A 25,708-nucleotide genomic window follows, 5' to 3' on the forward strand; every position below is an offset into this window, starting at 1 on the left:
GAAAATGTGTCTCCATCCACGAGGGACAAAAAAAAGAAAAGTTCTTCGATTTCCTACCATTCACAGAGTTCAGAAAAAACTTGTATTTCCACAGAAAATCCAAGAACAAACTCAAGGGAGGCTCGCCAGTCCAAACCCTCCTCAAAACCACTGGAAGGCCGGGACAAATCCAGAGCACAAGCCTCGGAACATCAAAACAAAAAAAAAACAAAGAGAGAAAAAAAAACCTGACCTTGAACAAACAAGGTCATGAAAATATCATGAATATCCTCATTGTAACAACAGTCAATAAAGTCCTCAATCACTGTTCATCACTAAATTTCACAGAACTTGACTATTCTGACTATATATACACAAGTATCCTTTCAAATAAAGAATATTTTCTGCAATGTCTGACAATTTTTTCCCAACATAGCACATTAATTATCATATGGCTAACAACTTCTCTTAATATACTTGAGCACACAATTAGCTGTTATATACCAAATACAGCATTTCACTTTTTTATGTATGTAAAATCACTCACAAACTCAATTTCTCTTGCTTTTTCCACTTAACCAATAATAATGAATTAATTGATGCTTAACAGGGCAAATTGACTTACCAAGGAGCTCGTTAACTCACAGAAAATTCCAGAATGGTGCGGCTACAGCACATCCGATTTAAATCCTTTTCTTTAACCCTTTTAATCGAAAGTACACTTTGTAAATACTTTAACAACACTCTATCGCTGGTAAAGTATCTGAATATCAACGTAAGGTTTTATAACTTACAAGTTAAAGATCCATCTCACTTAAATTACAATATCAAAATCTCTCACAACAAATGGAAAACAAAATGCGGCACTTCACTTACATCAATGCATCGATAAAGCACATCAAACAAAGGTTATTTCCGTATTTGTATTTCCCGGAGCGTTAGCAAACACCGCGCCCCTCAGCATCCATGCACGCCAGCGAGAGCTGCCACTACCTTCACGAGCACACCTTGTGCAAAAAAACGGAAACCAATTTTCTCCACTCCTCTACATTCTGCGCTCTCATTGGCTCATGCTCAGTTCAAAAACTGCTCGCGATTGGTCACAATAATAATAAAGTAGATATATATATATTTGTATAAAATGAGTATTTTCTTTTTATGAATATAGTTATTTTAAGTAGTTTCTAATCGTTTTGAACATACATTAGTATGTTATTATATTAATAATATTATTTATGTGTACTCTGGTAACCTTGGTTACATAAGTCACTGTAGCATTAAAGTTGATAACTTCTTACTTCTGAGGTGTGAATACTGTAATGTGAAATCCTCATTAGGTGTGAACACATTAATTGAACAATGTTAACAATGACGGGTTTTATTTTATTTAATGTCATTGAATTCCGCTGGTGTTTTATTATAGTAATGGGCTTGTACTTGGTTTATTCATCTCACTGCTGATCTTACCAATGTTGTGTATCCCACTATTCCTGATGTGATACCCAAAGTGGCTGTTGGAGAAATTAAATCCATGTCCTACCAGAATCAAGATATGAATTAACTATTGGTGTTGAGGGTACATATGCTTCAGAGACCAGTACAGAGAAAATGGAGCTCACTGTGTTCATCAGTTTTGGTGAAACACTTTGGGGACATACTGTACACATGGCTGTGATGTCCAGGTGTCCTGTACTGTATATTAAACAGCTACAGAGAACTTGGATAAGGTTAAGTAGCCACCAGTAACATGTGTCACTAATATTGACATGTGTACGTTATGGAACAGTGTGTTATGTAGTAGATGTTATGGCCAAAGTGGACAAAGTCTAAAGGAATAGATAATAATTATGGTGGAGAAAGTGTAGAAATATAGAAAAAAAAATACTTAAGTCAAAATAATAATATGAATTAGTTTAAAAGTGCTCAAGTAGTGAATGAGTGTTTGTTTACTCCAACACATAGAAACATTTTACTGGGAAGACTGGGACTTGTGGTAGTGCTCAGGAAGAGTCTAGAATAATACATAATTATGAAAAAAAAACAAGTCAGAAGCTTAGTTTCAATTGAGACTGTTTTTATTGATGGAAATTATAACAGATTATAATCTGAAAATTTCAAAAGAAAATAATCAAATTGTTACACAAAGCTACAGTCGAACTAGATCTAAAAATCACCAAATGAGATGTTTTGTTCATTACTCAGAATTATTTGTAAAGAATGTTTCCTTAAACTAAACTGTGTCTTAGTCTTTCACCACTGGTAGACTAGCAGAATAAATTGTCTGAACCAACAAAATAAATCAAATCACTTTTTTTATTGGTTAACAGGTTTGGAGAAAAAAATCAAACAAAAGAATCATGATTAATGAAAAGCTAATATGAAAAACAATCAAACTAAGATAACCTCAAACACAAACATTACTGATTCAAATGATTTAATATATGAGATTTGGGTGATTAGTCACTTTGGGTGAGACTATAGAAACGGTGGGATGCACCACATTGGTAAGCTAAGCAGATGGCTTCTTGACCATGATGAAGCCGAAGGAATTAATGGCAGCCCCAGAACGTCCTTGGATTCCAATGCATTTCCCAGTGGCAACATCAACTTTTACTTCTGCTTGCAGCGTACCACTTTTCATGCTTGCATAGAACTGATTCCCAATACTTGTCTTGAATTTGATGGCACCGAGATGTGTACCATCTTGACTCGGCCAAAGTGAAAGGGAGGCGAATATCTCATCTTTTTCAAATGTAAACTCCCGCTGACTCCCAGCCATAACACCAAACTGTCCTGACCGGTCATCAGTAAGCCACACCATCACGGCTTTTATCTGAGAATCACCTTCCCAAACCTGGATCCTTTTCAACAAGGTTCCAGTTTCAATGCCATTAAAATTGAAAGGGTTTCCTCCCGTTCCACCAACTTCACATATACTGGTCATCTTGTTCTTAACCTTAAAAAGACAAACATTTCAAGATGGATGAAAATAGTTCTTCTGATAAATGGGCATGTTTAAGATGAATTGTAGTTAAGATAATAAAATGCCTGAAGCATGAGCTACTGCTACCTAAGCTTTAATAATATGAGTTAAACAATATCATATACAGTAACTATAATGCTGTAATACTATAATCTACATATACAGTTAATAACCTACATAATGTAATCAAGAATAAACTGCACACTTACAAGTAACTGAAGAAGCAGGTAGCAAAAATGCCTTCTTTAAAAGACGTCTTGTGAAGGATGCAAGTTTGTGGATGAGACAGAAGCTTCGTGCTCTCGTATTTATACCAAATAAAGAGGGTGGTGCTGAGCCTTACATCACACTTCCAAGTAACAAGTGTGTGTGTTTATGCTGTTAGTTGGAAATCAGATTTCACAAGCTTTTCACCCCTCAGTGCACAATAAAGTGGTTTATTATTTAGTGAACATTCCTTTGTGTCACTCAACCTTGTGTTTACATCTTAACACGGAATCATGGTTTCTGTAACAGATACAGTAGAATTTGTCTCCAACTGAAAAAACTTTCATTCTGTTTATAATAAAGCATCAAAAATCTACAATGTCTTCTCTATTGCATTAGATAGAAGCTCTATAGGCTTTAGATCAGGGTTTTGGGAATGTTTTATCAAAAAGCATCTGGTCTGCATTGGATCATTATCCTGCTTTAAAAAAATCACATTTCATCAATAAAACACAACCTGACCAACACCAATGTAGTAACAAAAAGATCCAGCCGTGTTCATATGTGTAATTTAAAGTACCCTGATAGATGAGTTTGCCATCAGACTCCTACATCTTTACATTTTTAAATGTTGCTTCAACTGTTTTTGCAGAACAAACAGACTGTATACTGGGCGGTGCTGTCTTTATATATCTGTATTGTAATTTATTTATATTGTCTGTTTGCACTGTCTCTTTATGTCGATAGATTACTGTAATTAGTTTTTAGTGTAATTGGTGTCTTTATGTAGCACCAGGGTCCTGGACAAACATTTAATTTCACTGTGTACTGCATTAGATATTGTATTTGGTCACAATGACATTAAAACAATGACATTAAGACGCTCAACTTGACCTGATCGTATACTGTACCATACTTACGTACTTATACATACAAGCACAGTTATCAGTGTGCCTAAGCTGGTGAATTACACAAGTTTGTTCCCCCAGTGGCTTAGTGGTTAGCACGTTCGCCTCACACCTCCAGGGTCGGGGTTCGATTCCCGCCTCCGCCTTGTGTGTGTGGAGTTTGCACTCCGTCCAGGGTGTATCCTGCCTTGATGCCCGATGACGCCTGAGATAGGCACAGGCTCCCCGTGACCCGAGGTAGTTCGGATAAGTGGTAGAAGATGAATGAATGAATGTTCCCCCAGAGGTTATTTTCTTAAAGCTTAAAATGCACAATGGCACGATTTACTATTTAGTTACTGATTTAGGTGACTGAATAATTAAAGATACAAAGGTCTTTGTCAGAGATTAATTTCCTTAAACTCTGAGAAGGCATAATGAAGTGGTTTATTCTTTTGTGAACATTCATTTGTGTCACTGAACCTGTTGATGACATCTTAACAAGGAATCATGGTTTCTGTTACGGTGGAATTTTTCTCCAAACCAAAAGATATTCAGTCTGTTTATGATAAAACATCAAAAATCTACAATGTCTTTTCTATTGTATTCCATAGAAGCTCTGTAGGCTCTATCAAAATGCATCTGGTCTGCATTGGATCATTGTGAAGGACTCATGTGAATGTGAATTTCAGTTTGCTGATAAGAGCCCAGGAGGATGTTTGGGTGATTTTTCTGGATATCTAAGGTTTGTATTCTCGTGTTTCAGGAGTGATGTTCTTGTAGGACATGGACTTGATAACTATGACACCACCCAGTACAACACAGGCTCTTTAAATGTTTTCTATCCGTCTTTGGTACGTGGTGTTTAAAGTGTGTTTACTCTCAGTACTATTTTGTTCATTGTGCTTCCTCTCCTCAGGTCAACTCTTACTGTATGGAACCTCACTCTGTGTCTGAGACCCTTATGTTACACCATCACTAACATTTAACTTTGGGATCAACAGACTTGTTTTTATTTATTCATTTATTAACACAGAAGTGGAGACCCTAAGATTTTATTGACATCACCCAGGACCCTGGTGCTACATAAACACACCGACCTACATGAGACAACACAGAACTAATTAATCTACTAACATAAAGAGACAGTGCTGGATGGCTGGATCTTTTTGTTACTACATTGATGTTGGTCAGGTTGTGTTTTATTGATGAAATGTGATTTTTTTTTTTTTTTTAACCAGGATATTGATCCAATGCAGACCAGATGCTTTTTGATAGAACTTTCCCAAAACCCCGATCTAAAGCCTATAGAGCTTCAATCTAATGCAATAGAAAAGACATTGTCGATTTTTGATGCTTTATTATAAACAGAATGAAAGTTTTGTGGTTTGGAGAAAAATTGAACTGTATCTGTTACAGAAAACATGATTCAGTGTTAAGATGTCATCACAAGGTTGAGTGACAAAGGAATGTTCACTAAATATTAAATCATATTATGGTGCTTTCTTACATATGCTTTCGGAAATGACTCACTGAGGGGTGAAAAGCTTGTGAAATCTGATTTCCAAATAACAGCATGGACACACACACACACACACACACACACACACACACACACACACACACTTGGTTACTTGGAAGTGTGGTGCAAGGCTCAGGACCACCCTCTTTATTTGTTATATTACATTATGTAGGTTATTAACTGTGTATGTAGATTATAGTATTACAGCGTTATAGTTACTGTATATGATAATGTTTAACTCATATTATGAAAGCTTAATTCTGATCATTGTCTTGTACAGTGTGTTTTGTCAGTGCACTAATCATTAATAAATAAAATTTGTTAGTACTGGTAAAGTAAATTGGTGTGGCAAAAGAGACATTAAGCTCTGTAGGACTCCACTTTATCACATTACACCTTGTTTATTAGTTACTTCTGATGTCTGAATACTGATTTTTGAAATTTAGTAGTAGCAGTTAAGCAGTAGCTGATGTTTATGAGAAGTAAAATAACTTGTTAAAGAAACAAAGTGGTCTCAAGGAACTGAGTGAAACCAAAAATAGCTTTGTGTGTGACTGGATCATTTCCAGTTACTAACAGAGGGGTCAGGTCACCACACACTCTTAACAATTAGTTTAAATATTTTAAGTACTTTATTTGCCATTCGGTAGTTGCCCTTATCCAGAGAGAGTGGCATTTAACCTAATTTTTCATTGTGGACCTGGGATTTAAACTCACAACCTTCCAATCAGTAGTCCAACAATTTAACTGCTAATCTAACACATACCTTCAATTTCAAGTACTTCAGTGATCTCATCAAAAGTACATTTGTAAGACATTTCAGTGCTGGTAATAGATAAACATTTTTCTGAGTGGAGTGATAAGTCATATATAATGTCCATGTTTAAATTGGTACACATTAAACTGCTAGGATTCTCAAAACTGACAGTACTGTGTTCACATTGCTAGAAAGTTTCATAATGACAAAAGTTGGTACAGATGATTTCAATTAAAATTGAAAATTAAAGACATTTTAAAGAAGTTTGTTTAAGTTTCTTTAAAGGAATATGTGGGGAGGAAATCTGACTTTTTTTTACTATGACATTTTGGTAAATATTAGTGTGTCATCTTTATTAATAGATTAAAGTGTAGTAGTTTTTTTTAAATATTTCTGAATTGGAAAAACACACTAAAAAATGCGCACTTGCTTTTTCCACCTGTTTCAGTGATGAATTCATGACCTCCTCATGACAGTAACCGTAACTGACAGGATAGACACATGGAGAAATACCATTTTTACTTTTTCAATTCTTCACTGTGTTCTATAAAGAACTGTTTGTGAAAAGGTGGATGATATTTTAAATTGACAGAAATAAAAGTGTTTTAGTAGCAATAGTGGTGTGAACTTTTTTACAAATCAAATTCCCAAACCCACTTTAATTGAAACTCTGAAAGTCTCGTAGATATTGTATTTAATGTTTTATCTAAAGTTTGTGATGATTTTTAGAGACTTTTTATTTATGATTTATTTTGATTTATTTCTTTTTTGTCAATCATTTTACCTTATTTTTTTTCCAAAATGCTTTTCCAGTGTATTATTGCTAAGCTTCACGACCCATACTCAGAATTCGTTCTCTGCATTTAGCCCATCCAAAGTGCACACACAGCAGTGAACACACATACAGCAGTGAACACACACACAGCAGTGAACACACACACACCGTGAACACACACCCGGAGCAGTGGGCAGCCATTTATGCTGCGGCGTCCGGGGAGCAGTTGGTGGGGGATTCAGTGCCTTGCTCAAGAGCACCTCAGTCGTGGTATTCCCGGCCCGAGACTCGAAGCCACAACCTTAGGGTTAGGAGTCAAACTCTCTAACCATTAGGCCATGACTTCCCCTTTCCCCTTCACTTCAGTTTTCTAGAAATTATGAGAAGTAAAATAACTTGTTAAAGAAACAAAGCGTTCTTAAGGAAATAAGTGAAACCATAAATAGCTGTGTGTGTGTGACTGAAACATAGATTATTTGGATGATTTCCAGTTACTAACAGAGGGGTGAGGTCACTACACGCTCTTAACAATTAGTTTAAATATTTTAAGTACTTTAGTTGCCAGTTGGTAGACGCATTTGGCATTTGGTAGATGCCCTTTTCCAGAGCAACTGGCATTTAACCTCATTTTATACAAATGAGGGTTAAGGGCCTTGCTCATGGGGCCAGAAGTGGCAGATTGGTGAACCTGGGATTTAAACTCACAACCTTCCGATCAGTAGTCCAACACCTTAACTGCTAATCTAACACATCCCTTCAATGACAATTACTTCAGTGATCTCATCAAAAGTCCTTTTGTAAGACATTTCAGTGCTTCTAATAAATAAACATTTTTCTGAGTGGAGTGATAAGTCATATATAATGTCCATGTTTAAATTGGTACACATTAAACTGCATATATTATAAGCTAATTTAATAACTACTTGGCACGATCACCTGATAACATTGGTACAATGAGATAAGAAATGTAGCATCTTGGCCAGTTTTATGCAAGCTTGAAAAGTTGGGGTCTGAAACCAGATGTTCAAGCTGATGTTGCATTTGGGAATAACGTGCCTCAGGACTTACACAAACATTAAGCCAACTCTAAACTTTCTTACTCTGGAAAAAGAAATAATAAATTATTTTAATCAAAGGGTATGCACTGGCCATTAGCAAACACATAAACACCTAATAAAAGTTATAAATAAGTTGTCATCCAATGATACAATTGGGGAGATTGAGAGCATTTGACCTCCCTTTCACTTTGGCCACATCAAGATGGAAAATGTCTCTATGGAATTAAATTCAAGACAAATCAGCTGATTCAGCTGAACAATCTGAATCAATAAGCATCAAAACCAATCATTTTTTTATTTACACAGAGTGACGCTTTGCATACATGAACCAAGATAAGATAAGATAAGATAAGATAAGATAGACCTTTATTCGTCCCACAATGGGGAAATTTCTCTGTTACAGCAGCAAAAAATATACATATAAAAAGAATGAAGACATAATATAATATACATAATATACAAAAAAAAAAAAAATGTATAAAATGTATAAAAATAGTAGTGGTTACACTGAAGACATATTGCACATAGGTAATATTGCACATTTTTCAAAATTTCCTTTATTGCACATGTTTAAAATATTTTGTGACGGATGTCATACATTCATTCATTCATTTTCTACCGCTTATCCGAAATACCTCGGGTCACGGGGAGCCTGTGCCTATCTCAGTTGTCATCGGGCATCAAGGCAGGATACACCCTGGACGGAGTGCCAACCCATCGCAGGTCGCACACACACACATACACTCATTCACTCACACAATCACACACTAGGGACAATTTTCCAGAGATGCCAATCAACCTACCATGCATGTCTTTGGACCGGGGGAGGAAACCAGAGTACCCGGAGGAAACCCCTGTGGCACGGGGAGAACATGCAAACTCCACACACACAAGGCGGAGGCAGGAATCGAACCCCGACCCTGGAGGTGTGAGGCAAACATGCTAACCACTAAGCCACCGTGCCCCCCCCGGAGAGCATCTCATTTCCTCTTAAAGTTCCTCCACGTAAAACCGTGAATGTGTGCATCATAATTAGTGAAGCTAAAGTCTAGCTCCATGGCATCATGAAGATTACCTGCTGTAATGACGCCGTGCTGGGTGGAAGTTGTGGCCTAATGGTTAGAGAGTTTGACTCCTAACCCTAAGGTTGGGGGTTCGAGTCTCGGGCCGGCCATGACTGAGGTGCCCTTGAGCAAGGCACCCTTTACACTACTTCAGCATATTTAAAAGTATTAATGTAAATTATGCAATGTTACTTTTGAACATTTTGTCTACTTTGACCATAAAGTGTAACACAGTGTTCCACATCATACTTATGTCAATATCAGTGACAAATATTACTGGAGAAAACTTATCTATTTCTCCGAGTTCTCTGTATTTGTTTCTGCAATATGTGTACTCATATTTGTAGTCAGCGGTGACTTCTACAATCTTGCATGTTATCATGTATCCTGTATGGGGTGGGACGGGAGATTTTTTTTTTTCTTAAAATCTGTAAACCAATGAAAACAGTGATTTGATTTATTCTGTTAGTCTAATCCAGTAGTTGGAAACCCACATTTTTCATTAATAAAACATTCTTTATGTGACCGTACGAACGAGATACGAGTGGTGATTGACGCTCATGACCACCAATCAGTATCGAGCAGGCACTATTTAGAGCGGGTAGGTTTTGATCCTGGGATGCGTCACGTCCGTATCCTCCCCTTTTTCTGTTACTATAGCGGTTTCAGGTATGTGCTGTTAGCATGTAGCGTTGACTAATTCGTTTTTTATCTTTACTTGTTGCACTAATGGCTCGGTTATTGCACCCTTAGCCTGTGTTTTCATCATTGTGTGTGTCCCTGTCGGATGCTGTTCGGATCTGTTTACTGCCCTCCTTTCAGGTATGAGGAAGTTGTATTACAATGTCTAGCTTCAATGTGGGTCGGGTGGCATGAGTAATGTGCAGTCCTTGTACTTCAGTTTAAGAGCGGGTTATTTGAGGGCTGCTTACCATGAGCGGTGAATTGATCCTCGTGAACTCCTCTATCCGCATTTGGTAAGTTTGTTCGGTTTTGCTAAGGAGAATTTCGGCGTGTATTTGTGCAATTACTAGTAATTCTGTTTTTGTACTATTTATGTTATAGGATTCTCCCTCTTTTTCGTCCTGTGCGATTATCACTGCAGTTTGGGTTTTTCCTCCACTGCATGCCGAGCGAATAATATCAGCTTACAACTATTTAAAGGGACTTCTGCTGCTGCCGTCTGGTTTCTGTGCTAGTTTTAACTGACCTGTTCCGGTCTGCTCTGGGGTAGAAGATCGCGCATTTCTTGGGGCTGGCCTGAGAACGACAAAGTCTTTTTACAAAGTCTTCTATTGTGTTGAATCGTGACTTCCATTTGTTTCTCATTTCATTTCTGTTTAGGAGATGTATTTATTGTATTTTTGATTTCTTTCAGGAGCTGGGGTCCCACGGGTGAAAGATCTTTTGGTGTTGGTGCTACTTCAACGTGTGCCGTGCGACATTCTTGAAGTGTACGAGTGTGTGATCTGAGTTCACGGTGAGGTGTGTGTGGAAGTGTGCGTTTGAATAATTAGCGCTGGTGATCGCCTCGGTGGGTAACCCCAGCCCTGTACTTAATTATGATAGTTTGTTTTGTTTGTCTGGAAGTTGTGTAAATTGGTTGTTTAATATTTCTTTCGTCTGATTGTTTGTTATTTGTGTAATTGTCTGTCACTGGGCTTTCTTCCCAGTGAGGACGTTTTCTCTTTTTTTTAGTTTGCCTTTGTAATATTTGTGGGAGCTGCTAGTAATGGCTCTTTAGTGTTGAGCATATTTTAAGTGAGTTTTTCTCTTAAATTGCCAGTTTTCAATAAACGTACTTTTATATATTGCCCACGTTTCTTGCCTACACTTATTTTTAAGAGAATCGAACTTGTGTGATCTGATAACAAACACTGGGGTTTACTTCTATTTCCTGGGTTTAACCCTCCCGGGTGGCGTAGTCGAATTGGTTACAAATAGATAAACTTGGGTTTGTGTGATTAGTTGTACGGCTCTCACTTGTACCTCCTAACGCACCACACCGCTCCCGCCACATTCACAAAACATTTCATTTTTTTGCTCTAAGATTTGTATTTAATTCCTTTTACTTATCAGGAAGATTATAATCTGTTAGGATTACAATCACTAAAACCCTTCTCAATAGAAACTAATGCTTTGACTCGTGGATTGTTCTAGATGCTTCCCGAAGCCCAGCGTCCCAGTGAACCGTGTCTTAACAAGGCAAACACAGGAAAACCTCTGGTGAAGCACAATGTCTATATGGCTGGATGTGCTCTTTATCACTATTCTAATTATGTTTCATTGTAACTTGATTAAACTTATTCACTAAGTTACTTTTCACTCGGTTTCTTAAGAGAAGACATTGTAGATTTTTGATGCTTTATTATAAACAGAATGAAAGTTTTGTAGGTTGGAGAAAAATTTAACTGTATCTGTTACAGAAAACATGATTCTGTGTTAAGATGTCATCATGAGGTTGAGTGACACAAAGGAACGTTCACTAAATATTAAACCATATTATGGTGCTTTCTGACAGTTTAAGGAAATGACTCACTGAGGGGTGAAAAGCTTGTGAAATCTGATTTCCAAATAACAGCGTGGACACACACACACACTTGTTACTTGGAAGTGTGGTGTAAGGCTCAGGACCACCCTCTTTATTTGTTATATTACATTATGTAGGTTATTAACTGTGTATGTAGATTATAGTATTACAGCATTATAGTTACTGTATATGATAATGTTTAACTCATATTATGAAAGCTTAATTCTGTTCATTTTCTATTACAGTGTGGTTTGTCAGTGCATTAATCATTAATAAATAAAATTTGTTAGTACTGGTAAAGTAAGTGTAAAGTAAAGGTAAAGAATTACTTTTGTTTTGTCGTACTGAGAGGTCACTGTTGTTGTTAGGCAATCAATCTCCTGGCTGGCTCGCCAAGTTTTTTGTAACACTTACTCTCGGGCTAATAACTCGTAGATTGTATAAATAATTAACTTGTTACATGCCAATCTATGGACCAGCATTTCAGAAGAATAGGTACGCTACGGAGAAAGATGCAACAACAACAGTGAACGGACTCGAGGAACGGGTTGATTGAGCATACAATGTGTTTTTATTTAACAGCATTCAAAAGTTGAGTTGAATCAATGTGAAATAATGAAAGCAAAGGGAAAAAAATAATTTCACAAATTAAATTCTTATTTTTAAATTATGCTATTACTTTTGTTTTAACAGGTTTCATGAGATTTTCCCATTGGTCTTCAACACGGTAAGGTCTTTGTTCATTCACTATAACTTAGGGTTTGATTCAACAAAAAGAAAAATAAATATCCAAGTATCAAAAACTAAGACAATATAGATCACACTTGTCAACACAAAAACAATTTGACACTTCTCAATGAAATAAATTGCACTGTGATCTCTAAACCTTCAATTTATCAGTCTTTCAAAGAAAACAGTCTCTCAAACAGTTTGCATAAAGATATAAATGTCTTTTCACTGTCGATGAGGGGGAAAATGTGTCTCCATCCACGAGGGACAAAAAAAAGAAAAGTTATTCGATTTCCTACCATTCGCAGAGTTCAGGAAAAACTTGTATTTCCACAGAAAATCCAAGAACAAACTCAAGGCAGGCTCGCCAGTCCAAACCCTCCTCAAAACCACTGGAAGGCCGGGACAAATCCAGAGCACAAGCCTCGGAACATCAAAACAAAAAAAAAAAAAACAAAGAGAGAAAAAAAAACCTGACCTTGAACAAACAAGGTCATTAAAATATCATGAATATCCTCATTGTAACAAGTCAATAAAGTCCTCAATCACTGTTCATCACTAAATTTCACAGAACTTGACTATTCTGACTATATATACACAAGTATCCTTTCAAATAAAGAATATTTTCTGCAATGTCTGACAATTTTTTCCCAACATAGCACATTAATTATCATATGGCTAACAACTTCTCTTAATATACTTGAGCACACAATTAGCTGTCATATACCAAATACAGCATTTCACTTTTTTATGTATGTAAAATCACTCACAAACTCAATTCTCTTGCTTTTTCCACTTAACCAATAATAATGAATTAATTGATGCTTAACAGGGCAAATTGACTTACCAAGGAGCTCGTTAACTCACAGAAAATTCCAGAATGGTGCGGCTACAGCACATCCGATTTAAATCCTTTTCTTTAACCCTTTTAATCGAAAATACACTTTGTAAATACTTTAACAACACTCAAAGGACTCTCCAGGTACATCAAAGTGAACAGATTCACTCTCAGAATCAGAATGACTATGTACAGTTTCTGCTTTGGTAGCATCCTCAATTCTGGACTGAGCTCTGGTTCTAGGCCTATGATGTTCTTTTTGCTGGACAGATTCTTCCAATTCAGTGCAGGGCAAATAGCCACACGGCAGAAGTAAATCGCGATGCAAGGTACGCACTGGACCTTCTTTTCCTTCTGGCCGAACTGTATACACGGGAATATCACTGCTTTTCTTTAACACAATATAGACATCGGGTTCCCATCTGTCCGCTATTTTGTGTTTTCCTCTTAGCCGGACATTCCTCACTAGGACTCGGTCACCTATGTCCAGAAAGGAAGCAACTACATTTCGATCGTACCTCTTCTTGTTTCTTTCCGCTACCTTCATAGCATTTCGAGTTGCAAGCTGGTAACTCTCTTCTAACCGGTCCTTAAGAGATTTCACATACTGCGAGTGAGACTGGGAGGAGTCATTGACTGGGAGTCCAAAGGCAAGATCCACGGGCAATCGAGGCTGACGTCCGAACATCATTTCATAAGGTGAATACCCGGTTACATCGTTCTTTGTGCAGTTATATGCATGCACAAGCGGTTTCACAAACTCCTTCCAGTGGGCTTTTTTGTCGTTTCCCAGGGTTCCTAACATTTGCATCAGGGTCCTGTTGAACCGCTCCACTGGGTTCCCTCTTGGGTGATAGGGGGTCGTCCTCACCTTACGGATACCCGCGACTTTGCACAGCTCTTGAATGTTTCGGGATTCGAAGTCTGGACCCTGATCACTATGCAATTTTTCTGGGAAGCCATAGTGCAGTAGGAAATGATCCCAGAGACATCTGGCCACAGTCCGAGCCTTTTGATCCTTGGTAGGTATCGCAATGGCATATTTTGTAAAATGGTCTGTGATGACCAATATATCCTTTGCGTTGCTACGGTCTGGCTCTACTGACAGGAAGTCCATGCAGACCAGTTCCAAAGGCCTGCTGGTCTGTATGTTCACTAAAGGAGCTGCTTTCTGAGGTGGAGCTTTCCTCCGAATACAATGCTCACAGGTTTTGATCTTTCTCTCCACAGCATCAGCCATTTTAGGCCAATAGAACCTGGAACGGAGGAGATCAAGAGTTCGCTCCGTCCCTAAATGACCCATGTCATCATGAAGACTGGTGAGTACCATCTGTCGAAGATCCCTGGGTAACACTAGTTGGTTCAACACTCTACCTTCATCCATTCTTTTTCTATACAACACTCCATTTTTGACTTCGAGCTTATTCCACTCTCTCATCCACATAGCCATGTTAGGTGACTGGAATGTCCTACCAAGGGGTTTTTCGCCAGACTCTAGGTACTCCAAGACCTCTTTCAACTCAGGATCTGCATGTTGTTGGGCTGCTAAATCTTCCTCAGAGAGGTGCGGGATCACAGGTAAGCCATGGTTGTATTCTTCCTGAAATCCTTGGGCTAATGCACCCGCATCCATCGTCATGGACTCTGCTAATGTCATCAAGACAGGGCATCCATCATGGGACTGGCTAACCTGATGCTTCTCACACACAGCCTTCACTGCTTCTGGCAGTATCACTGACAGATTTTCGTCTGTTTCAGCTAGGTGATTTAGAGCGAACTGTTTAATCCTTTCCTGTTCTTTTTGAGACTCCAGATCATTCAACAGCTGACTGTTTGGATGTCTGGACAACCCATCGGCATCCTGGTTTTTTTTTTTCTGTGATCCATCCTCTATACTGGATCTTGAAGTTATACGCTGATAAACCAGACAGCCATCTATAACTGGTGGAGTCCAATTTGGCAGAAGTCAGTATGTAAGTTAAAGGGTTACTGTCGGTTACAACAGTAAATTCAGCCCCGTACAAATAGTCGCTGAACTTTGAAGTAACTGCCCACTTGACGGCCAGAAACTCAAGTTTGTGAGCGGGGTATCTGGCTTCACTTTTAGTTAGTCCTCGACTAGCATAAGCAAGGACCCTCAACTGGCCTTCCTGTTCTTGATATAATGCGGCACCTAAGCCTTTGGTACTGGCGTCAGTGTGCAATACGTATGGCAGTCTAGGGTCAGCATATCCCAAAACCGGTGCAGTTGTTAACTTCTCCACAATTTTCTCAAAAGCCTCCTGACAAGAAGCATCCCATTTGTCTCCCAGCTTTTCTTTTGGGTCATAGTAATGACGGTTGACGTCTTTACACTTCTTCCCTTTTCAAATTGGGGGATATCCAGCTGTGAGGTTGTTGAGTGGCTTGACTATTTTAGAAAAGTCCTGAACGAACCTCCTATAATACCCGGCAAATCCCAAGAATGATTTCAGCTCTTTGAGAGTTTGGGGCCTTGGCCAGGTTTTAATGGCCTCAATTTTCGCTGGATACGTTTCTACACCACGTTGAGAAACAATATGTCCCAAATATCGCACTGAGGTTTGAAAAAATTTACATTTCTCAGGCGAGAGTTTCAAGCCATATTCCTTCAGACGGGCAAGTACCTGCAATAGTCGACATTCATGTTCTTCAAGTGTCTCTATAACTATATATAAAACTATAAGGTCGTCTATGAACACTAGCACCTCTTTCCGGTTCAGATGACCCATACAGAGCTCCATGAGCCGTTGAAAGGTACTGGGAGCATTTGTGATCCCCTGCGGCATCCTATTGAACTCCCAGAATCCTTGTGGGCACACAAAGGCGGTCTTGTGTTTATCCGCTTCCTCCATCTCGATTTGGTAGTACCCCGACTTCAAATCCAGAACGGAGAACCACTTCGAGCCGTTTAATACGGAAAACACCTCTTCCAAGTTGGGAAGTGCATAGGCGTCCTTTATGGTTTGAGAATTAAATTTTCTGAAGTCAATACATAAGCGTACAGAATTATCCTTCTTCCTCACGACCACTATAGGGGAGGCGAAGGGAGACTCAGATTCTCTAATAATTCCAGCCGCCAACAAGTCTTGCAGGTGTTTGCGAACTGCATCAACATCCTGTGGGTGAATGGGCCTAGCTCGATGTTTAAAGGGAGTTTCATCACTAAGTTTGATGTGATGTCTCACTTTATCTGTATGCCCATAATCCATGTCATGTAAGGCAAAATCCTCCGGCATCTTGTTCAATAGACCTGATATTCAGGTCCTCCACTCAGCTGGTAAAGGGGAATCACCAAAAACAAATTTTATCTGTGAGCTGTGAGAGTTCAGTTGAGTCTGAGGAGCATCACGTCTTGACCGTCTCAATTATGCGCTGAACAGCATACATTTCAGCAATGACAGCTTTTGGTGGAACAGCAATGTCAGTCTGGGTGTCGTTTCTCACCACTACAGGTAAACTATAGGAGCGTTTAACAGGCAAAGTATATAATCCGCTAGCCACTAATAATCTGCCTGGCATAGCAGACATTTCTGGCTGCCCTAGAGTCATCAAGCTTTCTGGAGAACAGCGACGTATATGAGCAACTCCATCAAGAACAGCTACATGCCCTGCTGACACAATTTTAGGAGTCATTCCTCCCAACGTCACACATCCCAGAACTTCTGTGCTCATTTGCTTGTGTCTGACATCCAGAATTTGTAGCACTGCTCGATATCCGTTAAAAGCTGGATTGAGGTTTCCTGAGCTTTCTTGAGCATGGTTCGCATAAAGAGCATCCAGGGAATTGGTTCCCACAAGGACTCGGGGTGTGTTCATCAAATCAGGGACCACTAGAGCCAATGTGGTAACTTCTGCTTTTACTCCCAAGAACTCCTTAGGAAATGTTAGAGTGAGCTCTACATAGCCTAAATAGGGAACTGACTGCCCATTTGCTCCCTCCACTTCCAGTAAAGTCTCAAGTGACTTCATTGGGTGATTAGATAGATGATCGTGGTAAAAGGAAAGTGGAATGGTGGTCACATGGGAACCTGTATCTAGCAAACAATTCACTGGAGTTCCTTCAACAGACAACTGGGCAGTACACTTCATTCCAACCAATCCTCTTGGTAATTTACTCTGCATTACTTCTTCACAACACTTGCTGAATACTCTTCTAGGTTTATTAGGGCACGTGGGTCTTTCCTCAGTTTCTGTATGCCCTGCTACAGAGACTGATTGGAGTTTAACTGTGAGGATGCAACTCTGTGATTCAGGTTCCAATGAGCCTGTTTCTCCCTCAGCTGACGTCGTTTGTATTCTACTTTGGCAGGATTTGGATCATTTTCACAATTTATGACCATCTTCCCCACAGCGAAAGCAATATCCTGGACGTGGTCGTGCTGAAGTCAATCCATCAATACTGACTGGTTTACTCTCTTCGTGTCTTGTCTGCTTGGGCTGTGACATAGCAGAAGAGCTCCTGAACCTGGATGTTCTTTCTGGCTGATGTTTTTGTGACTCTGAGACAGCTAATTGAGCTTTTAACTCTGCAACCTGTCTTGCTAATTCAGTAATTTCCCCAGCTTCTGAGCTTCTGTTCTGGCCCTTTTGGGAAACTGCAGCTTGAACCTGGGCTCGTAGTTCAGTCAGTTCTTTTTTTAGTGAAGTCACATCCACCACTTTGGAGCAAGCAGGCTGGCCCCTCTGGTGAGTCAATGATTGCATGGAGGCAAGTTGAGCATGAATTTCTGATATTTGCTGTCTCATGGGGTCTGTTTCAGGGGCTGCCCCACTGACTACCTCGTGGGAGTGAGCAGACAACTGATGAGCTGCAGCTCGTGACTTGGAAGGGACTAGACCTTGTTTAGTCATCCCAAAATGACTCCTCATCCGATCCTCCTTTGAAGCTTGCCGGTCTTCCTCTGCTCTGACAGACACCACAAGTTCAGCAAAGGAAGGTGGGTTATTCTTTCTCCTTTCCAGCTGAAGACTGATAATCAAGCCGTTATCCCAGCATCCCCGACAGAATTGATTCAACAAACTGCGATCACGCTCCGTCTCTGCAATGCAGCATTTAACATCACTTGTAATCGATGCAGGTAGCTGGAAGGCTTTTCTCCCTGATTCTGCAACATCGTCATGAACTTTGCCAGCAGCTCTTCCCCATCCTCCACTGACGCATACACTGATTCTAGCAACTCTAAATATACTGAGGGCGATGACTGTGGGCTAATGTGCTTAATTACGTCAACAGCAGATGGAAGCAAGCTGTCTAGAATCCTCCTTGTACGAGACAAGTCTGAAACAGATGGATCATCCAGTAGGAACTGCACACTTGCTCGCCATGCTTCAAAGTCTGGTTCATTAGGTGGAGGTGGAATTTTCCCTGAGAAAGATCTGAGACGTAGGGAAGTATGCTGGGCTGTCACATCGCTTGTCCTCACAACGTGCTCAACCACGACTCTTTGCACACCAGGGGGATCTATTATATCCATGGTCAGAACTGAATGCGGTATTCTTGAGGCTGGCGGATTATTAATTCCACCAGTATTAGATACAGCATTCATCTCATTCTCCTTGGACAGGTTTTGAGTTTTCTGGCTTTCTACAAATGTTTGGTGAGAAAGGTCCATCTCTACTTTCTCCCATTCTCTGTGATATGGCGGGTGATGCACGTTCCTTGACTGAACTGGCAGTACTATGAACTATGACAGCATTGGAAACGTTCACGTTTTCTCGTTCCACTATATCCATACTGTTAACACTGAGATAGTTTGTTTCACAGAAAGAATTACCTTTGTTTTGTCGTACTGAGAGGTCACTGTTGTTGTTAGGCAATCAATCTCCTGGCTGGCTCGCCAAGTTTTTTGTAACACTTACTCTCGGGTTAATAACTCGTAGATTGTATAAATAATTAACTTGTTACATGCCAATCTATGGACCAGCGTTTCAGAAGAATAGGTACGCTACGGAGAAAGATGCAACAACAACAGTGAACGGACTCGAGGAACGGGTTGATTGAACATACAATGTGTTTTTATTTAACAGCATTCAAAAGGTGAGTTGAATCAATGTGAAATAATGAAAGCAAAGGAAAAAAAATAATTTCACAAATTAAATTCTTATTTTTAAATTATGCTATTACTTTTGTTTTAACAGGTTTCATGAGATTTTCCCATTGGTCTTCAACACGGTAAGGTCTTTGTTCATTCACTATAACTTAGGGTTTGATTCAACAAAAAGAAAAATAAATATCCAAGTATCAAAAACTAAGACAATATAGGTCACACTTGTCAACACAAAAACAATTTGACACTTCTCAATGAAATAAATTGCACTGTGATCTCTAAACTTTCAATTTCTCAGTCTTTCAAAGAAAACAGTCTCTCAAATAGTTTGCATAAAGATATAAATGTATTTTCACTGTCGATGAGGGGGGAAAATGTGTCTCCATCCACGAGGGACAAAAAAAAGAAAAGTTCTTCGATTTCCTACCATTCACAGAGTTCAGAAAAAAATTGTATTTCCACAGAAAATCCAAGAACAAACTCAAGGGAGGCTCGCCAGTCCAAACCCTCCTCAAAACCACTGGAAGGCCGGGACAAATCCAGAGCACAAGCCTCGGAACATCAAAACAAAAAAAAAAACAAAGAGAGAAAAAAAAAACCGGACCTTGAACAAACAAGGTCATGAAAATATCATGAATATCCTCATTGTAACAACAGTCAATAAAGTCCTCAATCACTGTTCATCACTAAATTTCACAGAACTTGACTATTCTGACTATATATACACAAGTATCCTTTCAAATAAAGAATATTTTCTGCAGTGTCTGACAATTTCTTCCCAACATAGCACATTAATTATCATATGGCTAACAACTTCTCTTAATATACTTGAGCACACAATTAGCTGTTATATACCAAATACAGCATTTCACTTTTTTATGTATGTAAAATCACTCACAAACTCAATTTCTCTTGCTTTTTCCACTTAACCAATAATAATGAATTAATTGATGCTTAACAGGGCAAATTGACTTACCAAGGAGCTCGTTAACTCACAGAAAATTCCAGAATGGTGCGGCTACAGCACATCCGATTTAAATCCTTTTATTTAACCCTTTTAATCAAAAATACACTTTGTAAATACTTTAACAACACTCTATCGCTGGTAAAGTGTCTGAATATCAACGTAAGGTTTTATAACTTACAAGTTAAAGATCCATCTCACTCAAATTACAATATCAAAATCTCTCACAACAAATGGAAAACAAAATGCGGCACTTCACTTACATCAATGCATCGATAAAGCACATCAAACAAAGGTTATTTCCGTATTTGTATTTCCCGGAGCGTTAGCAAACACCGCGCCCCTCAGCATCCATGCACGCCAGCGAGAGCTGCCACTACATATCACGAGCACACCTTGTGCAAAAAACCGGAAACCAATTTTCTCCACTCCTCTACATTCTGCGCTCTCATTGGCTCATGCTCAGTTCAAAAACTGCTCGCGATTGGTCACAATAATAATAAAGTAGATATATATATTTGTATAAAATGAATATTTTCTTTTTATGAATATACTTATTTTAAGTAGTTTCTAATCGTTTTGAACATACATTAGTATGTTATTATATTAATAATATTATTTATGTGTACTCTGGTAACCTTGGTTACATAAGTCACTGTAGCATTAAAGTTGATAACTTCTTACTTCTGAGGTGTGAATACTGTAATGTGAAATCCTCATTAGGTGTGAACACATTAATTGAACAATGTTAACAATGACGGGTTTTATTTTATTTAATGTCATTGAATTCTGCTGGTGTTTTATTATAGTAATGGGCTTGTACTTGGTTTATTCATCTCACTGCTGATCTTACCAATGTTGTGTATCCCACTATTCCTGATGTGATACCCAAAGTGGCTGTTGGAGAAATTAAATCCATGTCCTACCAGAATCAAGATATGAATTAACTATTGGTGTTGAGGGTACATATGCTTCAGAGACCAGTACAGAGAAAATGGAGCTCACTGTGTTCATCAGTTTTGGTGAAACACTTTGGGGACATACACTACACATGGCTGTGATGTCCAGGTGTCCTGTACTGTATATTAAACAGCTACAGAGAACTTGGAAAAGGTTAAGTAGCCACCAGTAACATGTGTCACTAATATTGACATGTGTACGTTATGGAACAGTGTGTTATGTAGTAGATGTTATGGCCAAAGTGGACAAAGACTAAAGGAATAGATAATAATTATAGTGGAGAAAGTGTAGAAATATAGAAAAAAAAATACTTAAGTCAAAATAATAATATGAATTAGTTTAAAAGTGTTCAAGTAGTGTATGAGTGTTTGTTTACTCCAACACATAGAAACATTTTACTGGGAAGACTGGGACTTGTGGTAGTGCTCAGGAAGAATCTAGAATAATAAATAATTATGGAAAAAAAACAAGTCAGAAGCTTAGTTTCAATTAAGACTGTTTTTATTGATGAAAACAGATTATAATCCAAAAATGTCAAAAGATTTTGGTCTTTTTTGGGTCACTTTGAGTGAGACTATAGAAACGGTGGGATACACCACATTGGTAAGCTAAGGAGATTTCTTCTTGAGCATCATGAAGCCGAAGCGATCAATGTCAGCCTCAGAACGTCCTTGGATTCCAGGGCATTTCCCAGATTCAACATCAACTACTACTTCTTCTTGCAGCAGACCACTTGTCACGCATGCATGGAACTCCCGGGAGCTGCTTGTCGTGAATTTGATGGCACCCAGATGTGTACCAGCTTGATTTGGCCAAAGTGAAAGGGAGGCGAATATCTCTTCATCATCAAATGTAAACTCTTTCAGATTCCCATCAGGAACACCAAACTCCTCGGACTGGCCATCAGTAAGCCACACCTTCACAGCTTGTATCACCAAATCACCTTCCCAAACCTTGATCTTTTTCAACAAGGATCCATCATCCATGCCATTAAAATTGAAAGGTTTTCCTCCCGTTCCACCAACTTCAACAACACCGGTCATCTTGTTCTTAACCTTAAATAGACAAACATTTCAAGATGGATGAAAATAGTTCTTCTGATAAATAGGCATGTTTAAGATGAATTGTAGTTAAGATAATAAAATGCCTGAAGCATGAGCTACTGCTGATATTATTTGCTGATTCAGCTCATTAAGCTTCATTAAACAACTGTATTATTAGATGACTTTATGTATGCTAATGGCCAGAATAATGTTTTACAAAAGGATGCCATCCTCTGTGTTCTAATAATCTGTTCGATTACATCACCCACTTCCTGTTAGCACCATATAAAAAGCACACAGGCTAGCATGTCAGTGTGAAACTTTAGTCATGTGTAAGTTCTGAGTTGTGTTGTTCTGGAAAGCTTCATAGTGTATGATGCTGTCTTGCCTTTATGTATTTGCCAAGTCTTTAAATGTTTTCTATCTGTCTTTGATACATGGTGTTTTAAGTGTGTTTCCTCTCCTCATGTCAACTCTTACGGTATGAGACAGAAGCTTCGTGCTCTCGTATTTATACAGTACCAGATAAAGAGGGTGGTCCTGGACCTTACACCACAGTTCCAAGGAACAAGTGTGTGTTTGTGTGTCCATGCTGTTAGATGGAAATCAGATTTCACAAGCTTGTCACCCCTCAGTGATTAATTTCCTTAAACTATCAGAAAGCACAGTAATATGGTTTAATATTTAGTGAACATTCCTTTGTGTCACTCAACCTCGTGATGACATCTTAACACTGAATCATGTTTTCTGTAACAGATACAATGAAATTTTTCTCCAAACCACAAAACTTTCATCCTGATTATAATATAGCATCAAAAAATCTACAATGTCTTCTCTATTGCATTAGATAGAAGCTCTATAGGCTTTATATATCTGTGTATAAATATATCTGTCTTTATATATCTGTATTGTAATTTATTATATTGTCTGTTTGCACTGTCTCTTTATGTCGATAGATTAATTAGGTCTGTGTTGTCTCATGTAGGTCGGTGTCTTTATGTAGCACCAGGGTCCTGGACAAACATTTCATTTCACTGTGTACTGCATTTGATATTGTATTTGGTCACAATGACATTAAAAGCCGCTCAACTTGACCTGATCGTATACTGTACCATACTTACGTACTTATACATACAAGCACAGTTATCAGTGTGCCTAAGCTGGTGATTGTAGATAAATTACACAAGTTTGTTCCCCCAGAGGTTATTTTCTTAAAGCTTAAAATGCACAATGGCACGATTTACTATTTAGTTACTGATTTAGGTGACTGAATAATTAAAGATACAAAGGTCTTTGTCAGAGATTAATTTCCTTAAACTCTGAGAAGGCATAATGAAGTGGTTTATTCTTTTGTGAACATTCATTTGTGTCACTGAACCTGTTGATGACATCTTAACACGGAATCATGGTTTCTGTTACGGTGGAATTTTTCTCCAAACCAAAAGATATTCAGTCTGTTTATGATAAAACATCAAAAATCTACAATGTCTTTTCTATTATATTCCATAGAAGCTCTGTAGGCTCTATCAAAAAGCAGCTGGTCTGCATTGGATCATTGTGAAGGACTCATGTGAATGTGAATTTCAGTTTGCTGATAAGAGCCCAGGAGGATGTTTGGGTGATTTTTCTGGATATCTAAAGTTTGTATTCTCGTGTTTCAGGAGTGATGTTCTTGTAGGACATGGACTTGATAACTATGTCACCACCCAGTACAACACAGGCTCTTTAAATGTTTTCTATCTGTCTTTGATACGTGGTGTTTAAAGTGTGTTTACTCTCCTCAGCTCAACTCTTACTGTATGGAAACTCACTCTGTGTCTGAGACCCCTATGTTACACCATCACTAACATTTAACTTTGGGATCAACAGACTTGTTTTTATTTATTTATTTATTAACACAGAAGTGGAGACCCTAAGATTTTATTGACATCACCCAGGACCCTGGTGCTACATAAAGACACCGACCTACATGAGACAACACAGAACTAATTAATCTACTAACATAAAGAGACAGTGCTGGATGGCTGGATCTTTTTGTTACAACATTGATGTTGGTCAGGTTGTGTTTTATTGATGAAATGTGTTTTTTTTTTTTAACCAGGATAATGATCCAATGCAGACCAGATGCTTTTTGATAGAACTTTCCCAAAACCCCGATCTAAAGCCTATAGAGCTTCAATCTAATGCAATAGAAAAGACATTGTAGATTTTTGATGCTTTATTATAAACAGCATGAACGTTTTGTGGTTTGGAGAAAAATTGAACTGTATCTGTTACAGAAAACATGATTCAGTGTTAAGATGTCATCACAAGGTTGAGTGACAAAGGAATGTTCACTAAATATTAAACCATATTATGGTGCTTTCTGACATATGCTTTCGGAAATGACTCACTGAGGGGTGAAAAGCTTGTGAAATCTGATTTCAAAATAACAGCATGGACACACACACACACACACACACACACACACACACACACACACACACACACTTGGTTACTTGGAAGTGTGGTGTAAGGCTCAGGACCACCCTCTTTATTTGTTATATTACATTATGTAGGTTATTAACTGTGTATGTAGATTATAGTATTACAGCATTATAGTTACTGTATATGATAATGTTTAACTCATATTATGAAAGCTTAATTTTGATCATTTTCTATTACAGTGTGGTTTGTCAGTGCATTAATCATTAATAAATAAAATTTCTGTAGCATTAAAGTTGATAACTTCTTACTTCTGAGGTGTGAATACTGTAATGTGAAATCCTCATTAGGTGTGAACACATTAATTGAACAATGTTAACAATGACTGGTTTTATTTTATTTAATGTCATTGAATTCCGCTGGTGTTTTATTATAGTAATGGGCTTGTACTTGGTTTATTCATCTCACTGCTGATCTTACCAATGTTGTGTATCCCACTATTCCTGATGTGATACCCAAAGTGGCTGTTGGAGAAATTAAATCCATGTCCTACCAGAATCAAGATATGAATTAACTATTGGTGTTGAGGGTACATATGCTTCAGAGACCAGTACAGAGAAAATGGAGCTCACTGTGTTCATCAGTTTTGGTGAAACACTTTGAGGACATACTGCACACATGGCTGTGACGTCCAGGTGTCCTGTACTGTATATTAAACAGCTACAGAGAATTTGGATAAGGTTAAGTAGCCACCAGTAACATGTGTCACTAATATTGACGTGTACATTATGGAACAGTGTGTTATGTAGTAGATGTTATGGCCAAAGTGGACAAAGACTAAAGGAATAGATAATAATTATAGTGGAGAAAGTGTAGAAATATAGAAAAAAAAATACTTAAGTCAAAATAATAATATGAAT

At 38.3% G+C, this 25,708-nt stretch overlaps 3 protein-coding genes and 1 long non-coding RNA gene across 7 annotated transcripts in view; 1 reads left to right on the forward strand and 3 right to left on the reverse strand.

The window, feature by feature from the left end:
* Window positions 1-25,708, reverse strand: part of LOC132861393 (aerolysin-like protein) — a 108,022-nt gene that overhangs the window by 32,225 nt on the left and 50,089 nt on the right. The gene's annotated exons all lie outside the window — the stretch shown is intronic.
* Window positions 2,037-3,331, reverse strand: LOC132861702 (uncharacterized). Its single transcript, XR_009649953.1, has 2 exons — window positions 3,172-3,331; window positions 2,037-2,935 (listed from the first exon to the last, which is right to left on the reverse strand). It is a non-coding gene; the product is annotated as an uncharacterized LOC132861702 (long non-coding RNA).
* Window positions 9,888-25,708, forward strand: part of LOC132861387 (aerolysin-like protein) — a 168,120-nt gene continuing 152,299 nt past the window's right edge. Inside the window, exons 1-3 of one of the 4 annotated variants that reach the window (XM_060892890.1) lie at window positions 9,888-10,054; window positions 10,134-10,209; window positions 10,298-10,717. The gene's annotated coding sequence lies outside the window, so the exon portion shown is untranslated. Of the gene's footprint in view, window positions 10,210-10,297; window positions 10,718-25,708 lie in introns of all 4 variants that reach the window. The other 3 variants (XM_060892893.1, XM_060892891.1, XM_060892894.1) reach the window with 3 other exon arrangements.
* The window catches only part of LOC132861394 (aerolysin-like protein), an 8,785-nt gene continuing 4,955 nt past the window's right edge, over window positions 21,879-25,708 (reverse strand). The window contains exon 2 of the mRNA XM_060892902.1: window positions 21,879-22,376. Within this exon, the coding sequence (XP_060748885.1) occupies window positions 21,930-22,364 (435 nt within the window). The 5' untranslated portion in view covers window positions 22,365-22,376 and the 3' untranslated portion in view covers window positions 21,879-21,929. The remainder of the gene's footprint in view (window positions 22,377-25,708) is intronic.

The sequence above is a fragment of the Tachysurus vachellii genome, chromosome 18 (genome assembly GCF_030014155.1).
Source record: "Tachysurus vachellii isolate PV-2020 chromosome 18, HZAU_Pvac_v1, whole genome shotgun sequence".
Lineage (NCBI taxonomy): Eukaryota > Metazoa > Chordata > Actinopteri > Siluriformes > Bagridae > Tachysurus > Tachysurus vachellii.